Source organism: Giraffa tippelskirchi, chromosome 1 (assembly GCF_054371585.1).
Source record: "Giraffa tippelskirchi isolate mGirTip1 chromosome 1, T2T-mGirTip1v1.2.pri, whole genome shotgun sequence".
NCBI classification, from domain to species: domain Eukaryota; kingdom Metazoa; phylum Chordata; class Mammalia; order Artiodactyla; family Giraffidae; genus Giraffa; species Giraffa tippelskirchi.
In genome coordinates, this window is record NC_137275.1 from 181,574,537 (window position 1) to 181,589,177 (window position 14,641).

The 14,641-nt window shown below is 48.6% G+C and overlaps 1 protein-coding gene across 9 annotated transcripts in view; it reads left to right on the top strand.

Moving 5' to 3' along the window:
* The window catches only part of COL15A1 (collagen type XV alpha 1 chain), a 102,488-nt gene that overhangs the window by 42,397 nt on the left and 45,450 nt on the right, over positions 1 to 14,641 (top strand). For 5 of the 9 annotated variants that reach the window (XR_014060097.1, XR_014060096.1, XM_081512036.1 and 2 more), the window contains 6 exons: positions 1,742 to 1,889; positions 5,194 to 5,303; positions 8,245 to 8,397; positions 9,314 to 9,466; positions 11,453 to 11,602; positions 12,119 to 12,259. Coding sequence is in view for 7 of the 9 variants with exons in the window: in XM_081512036.1 (XP_081368162.1) it covers positions 1,742 to 1,889; positions 5,194 to 5,303; positions 8,245 to 8,397; positions 9,314 to 9,466; positions 11,453 to 11,602; positions 12,119 to 12,259 (855 nt within the window). In the remaining 2 variants the exon portion in view is untranslated. Of the gene's footprint in view, positions 1 to 1,741; positions 1,890 to 5,193; positions 5,308 to 8,244; positions 8,398 to 9,313; positions 9,467 to 11,452; positions 11,603 to 12,118; positions 12,288 to 12,554; positions 12,581 to 14,641 lie in introns of all 9 variants that reach the window. The other 4 variants (XM_081512061.1, XM_081512060.1, XM_081512059.1 and 1 more) reach the window with 3 other exon arrangements.

The following is a 14,641-nucleotide window of genomic DNA, read 5'->3' on the forward strand; positions in this document are numbered from 1 at the left end:
TTTAGTGCATCCTCCTGGTCTCCTGGCCTAAACCTCAACCCCCCAGATCTATGCTCTCATTAACACCAGGGTGAACTCCCTAAAGTACACACCTGTCCAGATTCTCCCATCCTGATACCCAAGGGATGCTGTTTGTTGCTCCTGGTACAAGCCCAGACTTCTCACCTAAGAGCCAGTCCCGTCCCTCTTGCTGCCTCCCCAGGCTTTATCCCCCTGCTACTCCTCCAACCCTCTCCAAGCTCAGGTTGTCAGGCCCTGTCAGTGCTTTGTCCCTTCTTACCTCAATGCCTTCCTCCATTCCTGCTTTCTAAAACGGTTTATTCTTCAAGGTTCAACTCCTTGAAGCCTTCCATCCTTGCTCTCACCTTGGAAACTTTATAGTACAATAAACTACATCTTTTTTTTTTTAGTACAGAAATATTCCATATTCATTATTGAAAAAACTACAAGTGCAGATGAGCAAAAACATAATTATTACCTTTAATATCAATACCCAGAGAAATCACATCTAATGATGTGGATGATGGCTACCATTTATGGGCTCATGCTCTGGACCTGGCCCTGTACCAAGCACCTCCATGCATTTTATTCCTTTTAAGTAGTTATCATTGGCCCCATTTTACAGGGGAGGAAGCTGAGGCTCAGTGAGGTTATATGCCTTACTCAACATAACATAGCTAATAAAAGGAGAGTTGGGATTTGACCTGAGTTTGATTATGAGAACTGAACCATTAAATCCTAAGTTATGGGGCCCGTAAGAATCTTCCTTGTTCTGATGGACTAGAGACTCATCATTTTTATATTAGGTTCTGACATTAAGGAAATAACCTTCTGTTATTAGGATAGGTAAGTGATGGTTGTGGTAAGAAATTTACCCTGAAACCTTAATGTCTTAGTTATGTCCTGTTCATACCACAGATTCAACACTGATCGGCAGGATCCTTCTGTTCACCCCAGTCCCTTGAGCTCAGAAAATGAGACTGTCTGACCACTGATGAGCCCTGGGTCACAGGAACTGCTATTTGATTCTGGGTCTGGGGATGACCTTTGCTACCCTTTATCAGGATTTCTACCTAGGTCTCTCTGAACTGTTGTTTTCAACTGTTGGTTTTTTGTTTGTTTGTTGTTTCCTAGTTGGCAAAGGTGGTTAAGATATAGGTTGGCTTTGGAAAAGCTACACAGAAACAGAAGTTTCCTAGAAAGGAAACCATACCTGTCTTTTATTTTCATAGGCATGCATGATTAGTATGCATCTGGGATTGGATTTATCCAGCTTTCACCGAACACACCCCTCTTCCCCCTTGCTCCCTCTCTTCCTCCCTTCTTCCCACCCTTCTTCCCTCCCTTCCTCCCTCTTTCCCTTCTTTTCTTCCTTCCTTCCATCCTTCCTTCCTCCTTCCCTCCCTCCGTCTCCTCCCTCTAACACATCTTTACTGAGCACCTCCACCGTGCTGGCCTGGGATGCAGGGATCACAGGAATGTGATCTCTGTGCTCCAGGAGCTTTATCCGAGAGTAGCAGAGTCTCACTGTAAACTGATCAAAGTTTAATTACCCCAACATGCACCTTTTTCAGGGACTGGGGAAGATCAGTGATGACCCAGGTACACAATAGGCAGGATAAGGCTTTCTGGGTTTATTCAGCTTTTGTGGAGATACTATTTTCTCCAGTGATACTCACTGCCATCTTTTCTGTTCTCATGCCAAGTAAATCCTTTTGGGTCTCATTTTTCCTCCCTGCAGTCTAAAGAAGCAAAAGTTGAACCCATACACACACCTCCAACTCCATCCCCTGCCTCTGAGGATGCAGAGCTTTCCGGTGAACCTGTACCTGAAGGGACCAAGGAAACCAGCAACTTGAGTGCTGACCTGCACAGCAGCCCTGAGCAAGGCAAGTCCCTGGAGCTCCTTCATACTCAGTGGGTTATGTTGAGTGATGACTGGGTGATGTGTTTATGTATAGATGATGTGTGTGTGGAGCATCTCACTTGACTTTCCCCTCAACCTTGAGTAAGGAGCTGCAGTCATCCTCATCTTGCAAATAAGATGGAGAAGTCAAATCATGGAGAAGTGATGTCACCCAGCTGAGACTGTACAGCTCATAAATGGCAGAGCTGGCATTTAATCTTGATGCCAACAACTTTTAAGCCCCAGACTCCACCCATCTAGGAGGGCCTGAGGTGTGAAAAGCTTATGATCATTGTGACTGTTTACTAAATACCTACTGTGGGCCAAGTGTTATATACTTCCTCTCCAATCCCTACAACACATCTCCCAGTTGGTATTATTGGCCAGGATTTTACAGATGGAAAAACCGATGCTTGGAAAGGTGAGCAACATATTCACAGTCACACAGCTCTTGAGTAGTGGAACTGAGCCAGCACTCAGGCCTGACTCCAGAATCCCCACTCTTTCCAGCCTTGGCCACAAACTCACCAACTCTCAGAGGATCAGGCCATCTAAACTCCTGTTGGCACTTATCGGAAACTAACTGATGGCCAGAGAAGGGCAGACACCCAGGAGGTTATCCGCAGGCCCTGGCCTCCTGGTTCCCCATCCAAGGCTCTCACCATTGCTCAGCCATACAGAGGAGCCCCGGCAGAAGGCCGGGGTCTGACAGATCCCCCAGGCAGCAGCTGGACATGTGCCCACAGCCTGAGATCAACCTGCGTTTTCTGCCCTTTATCAGAGGGTTAGCCATTCAAATTGAATTAAGTTGTAACTAACACCAGAGCACTGAGATTTAGGTACAAGACCCCCCACATTTGCACGTGCAGCCCTGGAACTGGTGACACAGAAAATTTAATTACCCAGGGACATGGTCGTGGTGAACTCTGTAGGAAAAGCAGCTTTCAAAACTATATGTGTGCTATGACCCTAAATTTGAATATATGTTACTTATATCTATTTATATATTGCCACGTAGAGCTGTGTGTGTGTGTTTGTATGTGTGTGTGTGTGTTAGAATGATATACAACAAAATGTTGTGAGTAGTTATCTCTGGGTGGCATGATTATAAGTGGTTTTCATTTTATTTTTTCTTCTGTATTTTATAAGTCTAAAAAGATGACTTAGATGGTGAAGAATCTGCCTGCAATGCAGGAGACCCAGGTTCGATCCCTGAGTCAGGAAGATCCCCTGGAGAAGGAAATGGCTAACAACTCCAGTTTCTTGCCTAGAGAATCCCCTGGACAGAAGAGCTGGTGGGCTACAGTCCATGGGGTTGCAAAGAGCCAGACAAGCCTGAGCAACTAACACTTTTACTTTCATCAGTAAATGAATGTTATTTTAGCAAGTAAACTTGGGAAGTCTGTTCATGAGAGAAGGTATACAGTACTGAATAAAAAAATTGTATAATAATTTAATAAAGTCACAATAGCAGCAAGGAGTCAGGGTGTAGCTATGGAAAGACTGCTGGCTGAGAGTAGACCCTTTGGACGGAAGCCCTGCTCAGCCACCTATTTGCTGTCTGGGCAAGCTGCTCAACATTTTCAAGCTTTGGATCTCTCCTCAGTCCACCGGGAGCATTCACAACCCCTGCCTCCCGGGTGGATGAGAGGGTTGAATGTTGCCGCTGCGGGTATGGAAGTGGTTTGTGAGCTGTGCATGCTGCACTCCAGGGGGTGATTAGGATCTCAGAGAGAGGAGCAAGGAGAGGGCAGAGACTGCGGGGTTGGGAGGCGAGGCCTCTCCTAGACTGAGAAATGAGTGCGTAGGAGGTGGGACCCAGTCTGAGCGCAGCTCGCCTGTTCCCAGCATCTGCCAGATTCCTTCTGTGGCAGACAGAGGCCAAGCGGAAACAGCAGAGCTGGCTAGAGATCTTTAGAGGAAGGAGCTGGACCCCGAGCCCCAACCCTGGCTAGGGAAAGCCTCCCAAGAGTTGTATTCCAAGGGTCGCTGACACCATCCCGGCACAGGACATTTGAGCCACCCTCACCTTCATCCTTCAAGGGGTGGGGAGCAGAGGCCTGGGGTCCCTCTGGCTGCTTGCACAGCACCCCCTGGTGGCCAGAGTAGGGAGAATGAGAGAGTAACTGGCCAGGGGCTGATGACTCCAGGATATTCAGTTTTTTAAAGTGCACATGGGCACAGGTTCCCTTGAATAGTTCAGCACCGCCCCTCGACACTGTCCTTACCGCGGATATGGCTGAGCACAGCATGTGTGTAAATAGCTGGCTTCAGAGCCCCTCCCAGCCTCTTGTGTGGGACCTTGCTCTTCCTCTGCAAAATGAAGCTAATAATCACAAGGTGCTAATATGCAGATCAGAGCAGGGCATATGCCATGGGGTGACAGTGGGGAGACTGAAAATGTGGGACTTGTACCTTGGTTCTGCCCACCCACTGTGAGGTGGTGGGAGGTCCTTGTGCGGAGCACCGAAGGGCCAGCCGGAGGATTCCAGGAGGGAGTGCATGGCACGAGTGAGCCTGGGACCCAGCCCAGAACAGGCAGGCATTCGTGTTAGTTTAATGTCTTTTTCTTTGCTTTAGGACTCCATTTGTTTTTTAAAATTGCAAAAGAAATATGTGCTTGTGGTAACAGTTCAATCAACACAGAGTTGTACGAACCAAAAAAATGGTAGTTTCCTCTCCTGTCCTCTGGAGGAAACCGATATTAAGTACTGTGGTTTAGCCTAGTAAGTGTGGTTTGTCTGCATACACATATATATGTATGTATCTATATAGTTTATATGTTATATTAATTATATATTGATGATAATATATCTAATGATAATAAAGCATGTGTTCTCATACATGTCTTTTTTTTCCTTTTACAAATATAGAACCACACTGACAGTGAACATTTATCCATTGCTAACTGTATGTCAGGCACTGTCCTCAATGCTTTTCTTGCATTAGCTTAATTAATCTTTGTAACACATAATCTTCAAAATGACCCTATGAGATAGGAATAACAATCCCTTCTTTATAGGAAGCAACCTGGGCCACAAGTTAAATGGCTTGCCACAGGTCACATTCCTAGTAAACGGCAGAGCTGGGTTTCACCCTACAGTTGATGCTGGAGCCTGTAATTAAAACCACCTTGCAATACTGCCTTTCAGTGTCTGTCTTTCTGCAACACTTTCCCTCTTAATCCTGTATTGCTAACATCTTTTCAAGTCATAGATGAAAAGAAACTTCATTCTTTTTCACTTGCAAAGTGCAGTTATTCATTGAAAAATGCCTGCTCCCTGTAGGGTCTGGTGAGATCCTGAATGACACACTGGAGACAGTTCAGACTGTGGACGGTTCCCCGGCTACAGACACTGGCTCAGGGGATGGGGCCTTCCTTCATGTCACTGAAGAGGTGAGTGAATGGTAAATTTCAAATAAGTCAGTAGTACATTTGCTTGCTTATTTCAGACTTGATGGTGACTTGTCTTGGGCACTGCAGAAGGCTGCAAGAGTTTAGTTGAGCACCATGGAGACTGCCTCCCTCTTTCTGGTACAGAGGAGGTGGGAGTCCCAGGGCCCAAGATGCTCCCCAAGGATGTGCCAGGACAAGAGAGGAGACAGCTCAGGCTGTGTCAGGTCCTCAAACCTCTCCAGAGGTGAATGCTGGGTTCTCAACACAGAACCTGACCCCCTCCTGTTGTGAAGATGCACGGCCTCTTCCACCCTTTGAGCCCCTTCAGTATAGAATCAGATTTATTGCAGGTGTGTCTGCTGTATTGTTTGGAAATTGGCTTTTACACATGCAAAGCCAGCTGTTTAAAATGCTAGACATGGGAGGGTGCCAAATTAAAACATATTATGTTTCTCACCTCTGTGTTAGTCGCTCAGTCGTGTCCATCTCTGAGACCCCATGGACTGTAGCCTGCCAGGCTCCTCTGTTCTTGGAATTCTCCAGGCAAGAACACTGGAGTGGGTTGCCATTTCCTTCTCCAACTCAGAACCTTCTTACCTCTGGCCTCTGCTAAGAACTATGTGTCAGCTCATTCCTTCCCCTGTCCTGGGATGAAAATTCAAGACACTTCTCTCCCAGTCACTGTCTGGTAAACAGCCTATTTTCACAGGTATTTCCAAAATCCAGTCCAGCATAATATCAAAAATCCAATGAAAATACAGATACAACCAGGAGCCAGGCAGGGAAGGAAGCACAGGAACTTCCTGTCTATTTTCTTACTTCTTTCTCCTCTTTCTCATCACCACCCACCTGCTAGGAGCTGTTTTCAACATCTGCAGAGCCTGGCCCATCTGGAGAAACCGGCACAGTTTTATGTGGCTGGTCAGACTATGATCTGGGCCTTTTGTGAGGAAGATGTCTTATTGTTGGAATATTCTCTCATGGGGGCTTCTGTGATTCCCCAGAGGTCCTCCTGCAAGGGATCTAGAACCCAAGTCCATTTTTGACCTTTTAACTTCCTCTTGGGCTTCCACTCTGTGGTCACCCTGAACCTCTAGGGGGCCCTATGGGTTGAGTTCATCTCAGGATGGCTTTAATGGCTCTTTTTGGAGTGGTTGTTATCATTCTATCACCAGGAAAGCAACAGCAGGACAGTTATCTCTCTGTCTCTCTCTCTCTTCACTCTAAGTCTAGATGGCTCCCTGCTTTTGCCTTTGGTATTTTCCTAGAGGAATCAAACACCAGTCCCTTTGTCTCCCAAAGTCCAAAGAGTATGTATTCTGCTCAACAAATGGTGGAGGGTTGGGGGAAGCCACGGCACACAGAAAATTGTCTCCAGAGGAATCTTTTTTTTAATAATTTTTTTAAATTAATTAATTTATTTTTGGCTGTGCTGGGTATTCGTTGCTTTCACGTTATGATGAGCCAGGGTTTCTTCATTGCAGTGCGCGGGCTTCTCATTGTGGTGGCTTCCCTTTTTGCGGAGCACAGTCTCTAGGGCAAGTGGGCTTCGGTAGTTGAATTCCCAGGCTCTAGAGCGCAGCCTCAGTAGTTGTGGTGCACAGGCTTAGCTGCCCAGCAGCACGCAGAATCTTCTTGGACCAGGGATCAAACCTGTGTCCTCCGTTGGCAGGCTGATTCCCATCCACTGTGCCACTAGGAAATTGCCGAAAGGAATTCTTATTCTCTAATTGCTGAGCCCCTAAATGAATTCTTTCCCTTTTCTTACATAGCCCGGAGGCAGGTGGAGGGCGAATGCCGTTAGTATAGGATAGAGCTGATTCCGTTTCCTTTCATTGTCTCTGTACATGTCCCACAAAAGTGGTCTGGCTCTTTTTTTTTTTTTTAGAGGTTAACAGAGGTTATCTGAAGCCTGTTGAATTATACTTGCCCTTTGGAACTTCAGCTGACACTGAGTCAGAATAAAATCTCATTTTAACGACTTATTGACCAGAGATGTATTAATGCATTTTTTGCTACCTAAACATTATTGACTGGAGTGTTTCAATATTCACTTATATAACAAATCGCCAACCAAAGGCTTTAGTTTCTGCAAAAATCCCCTGGTCAACAATTTGTTAAAATCCTATGACATCATCTTTTCTCTGTTTTCTTGGGACAATAATTCTATAAGGAGTTAATGTTATATGGGAAAAGAGTTCTGTAGCCCAGAGAGTTTGGGAAATGGTCCTCTCTGTATTCTGGTTATAGGCTCTAAGTCCTTCAGCAAAGAAATCTAACTCTGATCAATTTAGTGTTTTTAGTGTCAAAAGAACTATTTTTTGCAATGAAACAGCAAAACTCCACCCAAAATATTTTTTTAAAAAACAAACCTTTGTGAAACCGAGATAAAGCACAGTTGGTTTGGTGACACCAGCAGCCAAAGCTGCTCTCTCTCATCATATCCTGCATCTGCTGTGTAACCTTCAGAGAATCTGCCTGTGAATTTTCTAAGGAAACTGAGTCACAGGGAAAGAGAGTGCTGTCCAGTCTTGAGAAGGCTGAGGAGGACAGGGTTTCTGCCTACATATCTCTGAAGCACTGTCATGGGGGAAGACACTCACCCTGTTCCTATGCTCCTGGATGGGCACACAGGAGAGGTCACAGGGAGACAGACGGGGCTAGACCGAAGTGTCTAGTACCCGAGCAGGTGTCTCAGGAGGCAGCGATCTCCCAGTCACTGGTGTGGCAAACAGATGCTTGGAATCAGATGGAAGACACGGGGGCCTTGCAGTCTCTCTTGCCACAGGGATTCTGGAGGCTTTTGTGGAGCTGGGGCAACATCATAGATAAGAAAGTACTTTGAGGAAGGAAGCTACAGAGATGCAAATTGCCAGCCACAGCCATCTTGATCAGGGCTGTGGGCAAGTGATCCGGTCCCTAGTGATGTCTTCGTTCCCAGGGTCCATACACAGAAGATTTGGCAGCAACAGCAGCAGCCGGGGAGGCCAAGGTGCCCATCAGCACTGCTAGGGAAGCAGAGGCCAGCAGCGTGCCCACCAGGGGACTGACCCTCTCCGTGTCCACCGAGGACCCCGGGGAGGGGGTCTCTCTGGTAAGCAGCTCAGAGTGCATGCTCTACTTCACTTGTTTCTGGAGTTTGGTGGCATCTCGGGCGGGAGCAGTCACTGGTCTTCGTCACCTGCTTGCAAAGTACAGAGTGATAGCCTTGTGGGGCCAAGTCCAAGTAGACTCAGATTTGGAGGCCGGGGCCTCCGTTGACTGATTCAGCAGGTGTCTGTGGAGTACCGTGCTGTGCTGGGCACCAGGTGAAAAGGACAGACCCAGCCCCTGGGGACAGAGAGGGAAGAGGTACAATAGGAGAAGCACAGGGGAGCACCAAAAAGGGGACCCAGAACCCAGAGTTGGGGGTCCAGGAGGCCTTTCTGGGTAAAGGATGCTGAAGGGGAGACCAGGGAGATGCTTAGAAGTAGCCTCATGATGGGAGTGAGACAGGTGTTCCAGGAGGTGGGCTAGTAGGAGCAGAAGCTGGAGGCATCAAGATGAACACAAAAGACCTACACAAGTGCAGCATGCCTGCAGGGCCAGGTGTGAGCAGTGGGGAAGGGAAACTCAGCTGGAGAGGCCTCTGAGACCACAGATGCTGTGAAAAGGAACCTGAATGCTCAGCGGAAGTGGGGGTCACTGAAGGGTATTTTGGAGGAAGTGACATAGTCACATCAGGATCTTAGATCCCTTGACTCCTGAATAGGGAAAGAAGGAAGTAAGCAAGCTGGGCGGTAGGTGGGCTTGGGGGCTATGTCTAGGTCTGGACCAGGGGTGTTGCCTTGCTGTAGGAATAGTCAATTATGCCACCTCCTGCCAAGAATCCCAGTGAGTAAAGGCCTGGAAAACATCCATCAGATCTGTCACAATGATGGTTGGTGACCTTGGAGATGGCAGTTTCAGCTCCTTCCAGCCATAGCGCAGCAGGTCAGTGATGGTGGCCCTGGTGATATCTTCCTATTCAGGGTCCAGAAAACGAAGAAGGTTCGGCAGCGACAGCAGCAGGGGAGGCCGAGGAGCCCATCAGCATTGCCAGGGAAGCAGAGGCCGGCAGTGTGCCCACCGGGGGACTGATCCTCCCTATGCCCACCCAGGACCCTGGAGAAACGGTCACTCTGGTAAAGAGTGTAAAGTGCTGGAAGGCTGTGGGTAACAGCTGGGAGCAAATCCCAGCCTTCTGAGTGGGCTGGTCTCCATTCTGTCCAGCAAATCCAGAAGAACCTGAATGGGGAGGAGGCACTTCTCTGACAAATACTCCCTCAGAGGTGGGGTCTGCCAGTGCCCGTGAGTGTGCTGTGAAGTGTGCTGTGGCCCCTGGAGGCATGGGGACAGCGCAGGGCTGCTGCAGGGCTCGGGGGTGGGAGTGGAGGAGTGCTGGGGGTGAGTGGAGGAGGTGATGGCGGCCACAGCCATGCCCATTTCTGGGCACAAGCACAGGCAGTCAGAGCACAGTGGAGGGTCCAGTTTCAAGCAAGCCGTGGCAGGGTCCAACGGCCTGCCCAGGCCTTCTCAACCCTCCTCTCAGGCGTCATGGAGAGACCACTCCCATCTCCTGAAGGCAGGATGCAAGCATCCGAGGACACTGCAAGTCTGTCCCGTAACACTGTCATAATGGCTGTCCTGCATGTCCTTCAGACTCAACAGATTCAAACCTAGACTCCTTATTTCCACTCCTGGGTTCCTGTCTCAGATGATGGAGTCCTCATCCACCAGCTGCCAAATCCAGAATTCTCTTCCCTCTTCCATACTTCCCACATTCTGTCACGTGTCAAGTCTTGTTGATTTTTCTGCCTCAACATATCACACTTGCACCTCTTTCTACCCTTCTCCAGTGCCAGCCCCCTGGATCAAGCCACCGCATCCCCAGCCCAGATGATGGCCAAGGCCTCCCCCGGCCTCCTCCACCCTCTCTCCCAGCTCCTCCTGGTGGGGGCAGCTGTCTGTGGGAGGCTTCCCACTGTCCTTGCAGTCCCTGCTCTCCCACCTGGCTGCTGCGGCTTGCAGGGTTCAGCCTCACCAGCCTCGGGGCCACATCTTAGGCCACTGTCCCTGCTCTCGGTGCTCCAGCCTTACTGGCCTTCTTTCAGTTTCTGGAACGTGCCTCTCTCCTCCTTGCCTTAGAATCCTCCCAACCCTTCCCCTGTCTGCCTGGACTTTTCCTCCTCCTCCTTCCCTCCTTTAATTCCTGCTTATCCTTAGAGTTCAGCTCAAACATCACTTTTTTAGGAAGGTGCCTCCCAGGCTGTGAAGTCTGCCTGTCAGAGACGTTCACAGCACCACCGAATGTCTCCTTGGAAGGCCTCATCACAATTGTAATTAAGAGTAGACTTGGTAAATTACTCATTTCTGGCTCCCAGTTGGGCTGTGGGCTCTGAGGCTGGGGAGCACACACATCTTGCTCATAGATCTGTCTGCATCCCTGCAGATGCTGGGGACTCAGTAGATGTTAGCTGAGTGCATGAAAGGAGGGGGTCATCAGGCCATCACATACCAACAATGGTCTTTGAGAACCTTCCACACATTCATTCTCAGCCTTTCACCTCTGATACTAATGTCCAGACAAGGAAATTTTACAGTGGGGAGGCTATGCCCTTGCCAGGTGATGGAGCTCCCCAAGCCACTTGGTGGTTACATGGATTATTTTAATTAACTAATCATCACTACCACCTGCTCTTTCTTTTTCTTCCTCTTCACCTTGCTTCCCTCCCCCCTTACCTTTCCTTCTTCTTTAAAGGCAAATCCCTTGTCACAGGGTGAGAAAGCTAGGGATCAGGTTCCAGTCTTTACTCAAAAGAAACTAAACTATCAGAGCTGGAGACTGTCTGGAGATAGAAGGGCTTCCTGTGCAGGTGGGGAGTTCCCATTACTGAAGATGTGCACCCAGCAGAGATGTCTTGGAGGGGACTCTGGGGCAGGGAGGGGATGACCTAAGGGGTGCATTCTAAGCCTGGAGTTCTGGGGGGTCTGTGGGCTAAGGCTGGTCCTAGATGAGCTATGGCCATGCTTTTGTCTGATGACCTCAGTAGTTTCCTCCCTGCAGTCACACACCCAGCAACCCGGGGTATGGACAAGGTGGACAATCCATTGTGCCAATTTCCTTTCAGAGTCCAATCAGTGAAGAAGGCTCTACAACAGTAGAAGCTGCATCAGATATGCCACTCGGCACTTTTGAGGAAGAAGAGGCCAGCGGGGTCCTCACCGATGACCTGGCTTTCGTCACCCCCACAGCGGCCCCCGAGCAAGGGATCACTTCTGTAGGTGTCTCCTAGCATCCTCTTCAGCTCACAGTGGGGAGGGAGGTCAGGGTCATGAGACAGGAGCAGTTACTGGCCTTCCCAGAGCCAAATGCACAGGCGACTTCATTAGGGCACAGATTTAGGTCGGCACTAACAGAGGGAGGCAGGATGTAATTGAGGAGCATGGCAGAAGGGGTCAGGGGAGCAGGCTTGGTCCTGACCCTACTACACCCATCATTGTCCGAGGAGAACTTTCTCAGAGTGTGGTCCAAAGTTAGACAGCGTTGCTGGGGTCGGGGGAGGCAGTGAGCACTGCTAGGGAGGAGGGCTTAGAGGAGATGCATGTTTCAGCAGAAGATCATGAGCCTGTGCTTTGGTGAGTATGTTGAGAGTAATGACAGTTTTAGGTAGGCAAGTGCTTTGAAACTGGGCTAGCACCCCTCAAAGGACAGTCAACAAAACTCCCCAGCAGCAGTGTGTACATGGCATTGTGGGTGAGGTGACATGAGTCCTTATGTTGCTTTGGCTTCTCAGGATGCTGGTGACGAAGACTTAGCAGCAGCCACAACAGAGGAGCCCCTTACTGTAGCTGGGGCAGACGCATTGGGCAGCACTCCCCCTGAGGGACCCCCACTCCCCTTACCCTCAGTAGCCCCTGAAAGAGAGGCCCCTCCGGTAAGTGAAGATTTCACTTCACATAGAGTTGTGAAGATTTGACTTGGCCAGTCTGACAGAGGAGGGAAAGAAAGGCCAGAGTCGTGGGAAGGGCCTGGGTTTTCATCTTGGTTTGCAACATGCAGAACTGGGGCTTTTGAGAGAACACACGAGGAAGCTGCAGTTTGTAGAGATAAAGCAAGAGGTAAGAACCTAGGGCACCTGGCTTTGTGTTCCAAGTTGCCCACATCTTTAATTGAAGTGAGTCTAATAGGCAGACCTGCTGAAAGGTACAAAGGCCCATCTCAAATGTCATGAGCTTCCCATTCTGGAGGTGAGAAAGCTTATAAGATGTGGCAGAGACTATAAAGGAAATAGAAGCATCAAAGGTGTGTGTGTGTGTTGGGGTGGGGAGAAGGTCGAATTACCTTCAGGTGCCTTGAAACACGAGTTTCTATAATTCTGGGTTGCAACTATATGACCTCAGGCAAATCCTTTTCTTTGGGCCTCAGTTGCTTCATCTGTAAAAGAGGGTAGCTGTGATGTCAAGTCAGAAATGCAGGTCAGAGAATGTTTAGAAAGTTCTGTGCGCAAGTGTGAGGTTGTCACTACTTAAGGGCTGTGACTTTGTCTTTTAGAAGTGGGAAACCCAGACCAGTCCCTCAGCATGGGCCTGTGTGAACTGGGGAATTAAATTGCCCTTTAAGTGTCAATATTTTTGAAGGGAAGTATTCCATTGGTGACCAGCTTGGGCTTGCCAGTTCCCCAAGTAGCACTTGGTCACACATGCTTTCAGAGCCGTGAGTCAACCTCCAGGCACATGGTCCCTCAGCCACAGTGCTCCAGGGCTGACGCGGGACTGGAGGGGCTATGGGATGGTTCATCCGAGAGCCAGCTGCAAGTCCCAAAAGCCCACTGCACCAGCACCTGGTACTTATCAAGCACTGCTTTGTCTGTTTATTTTTTGTTCATTCACTTGTTGATGTTCTCATGACTCAATGCGCAGCAACTCAGGGCCCTCAGTCTATACACTTGGAAACTGAGATGAATATGACCTCGTTCCTATCCCCAAGGAACTCACAGTGAAGGGGCAAGAAATAAGCCTTTTGCATGGACATTTATTAAGCGCTCTGGGTTCCAAGTTGATCTGATTCTATGCACAACACCACTCTCTGGTGCAAGGAGAGTCATCTCTGTTTCCCAGGCAAGGGGAGTGACATTTAGGTAAAGGAACCTGCCTGCTGTGGCATGCCCCTATGACCAGAGTCAGGATTTGAAGCCAGGCATACTGGCCTGCAAAACTCATGCCCTGGAGCATCCCCTAGAGTGTAGTGTAGTGAAGAGGCCCCAGGATGGGAGCCGGGAGGCTGAGGTTCTGACTTGTGGTGAGTCTTGGTGTTGCTTTCTGTAAAAGGAGGAGGTGAGCAAGAGCTCTGGTTTTTTAAACTTTTCTGCATCTTGGAGACACCTGGGATGCTTAGGTTGCTGCAGGTGTCTGAGTCCACTGCCAAGCCAGTTGAGGAGCCCCTGGTGCCAGGGTTCATGCTCCCAGGAGACTCGACTGGGCAATGAACATGGAACCCACCAGGCTGGCTGTGATGCCTGTGGCCCCCAGCTCCTGTGCTGTGACTCCCTAAATGAAGTCCCCCTGCTCCTCTGCTCCTCACCCCAAGGAACACACAAAACCCCAAGATTGCATCTCCCCATAGAGATGCCACATCAGGTGCAGCAGCGCTGGCTGGCCATGTGCCTTCACATAGAGCCAGTTCTCCTTTTTCTAAAACTTTTTTATTATGGCAACTCTAAAAATTCCCAAAAGGACTTAGAATAGTATAATAAAGCCCCTCATATACATCAGTCAGCAACATTATGTGTGTTGCTTTTATCTGTTCCACCTCCTACAGCTGTCTTTTTGGAGTGAAGGGAAGGGGAAGGCTGGAGTGTTTTAAAGCAAATCCTAAGCATCATATGATTTAACTCAAAAACACATTAATATGTATTGTTAAAAGGTTGATCTGGGGCCTTTTTTCCCTTTGCCACAGTATCATCCATCAGTGGGTGATAATGGATGTCATTATCCATCTAACAAAGCTGACAGTGGTTCCTTCACATCATCTAATACCCTGGCTATTTAAAAATGCCTTTTTATGGTTAGTTTGGATCTGAATCCGAACAGGGTCTACATTGTTTGGTTGATGTGTCTCTTAAGTCTCTTTTAGTCTATGATTGTCTCCCACCTACTTTGTTCTTTTTCCATTGATTTGTTGGGAAACCTGGTTTAGTTGTCCTTAGATCTTTTATATTTTGTGCTTTGAGAAGTTGGTGTTTGGTGAGGACCTAGTGAGACCAGCTATGCTGGTGGCAGTGTCACTGACTGACTGCTTCTGAGAAGTTCTGTGTCAA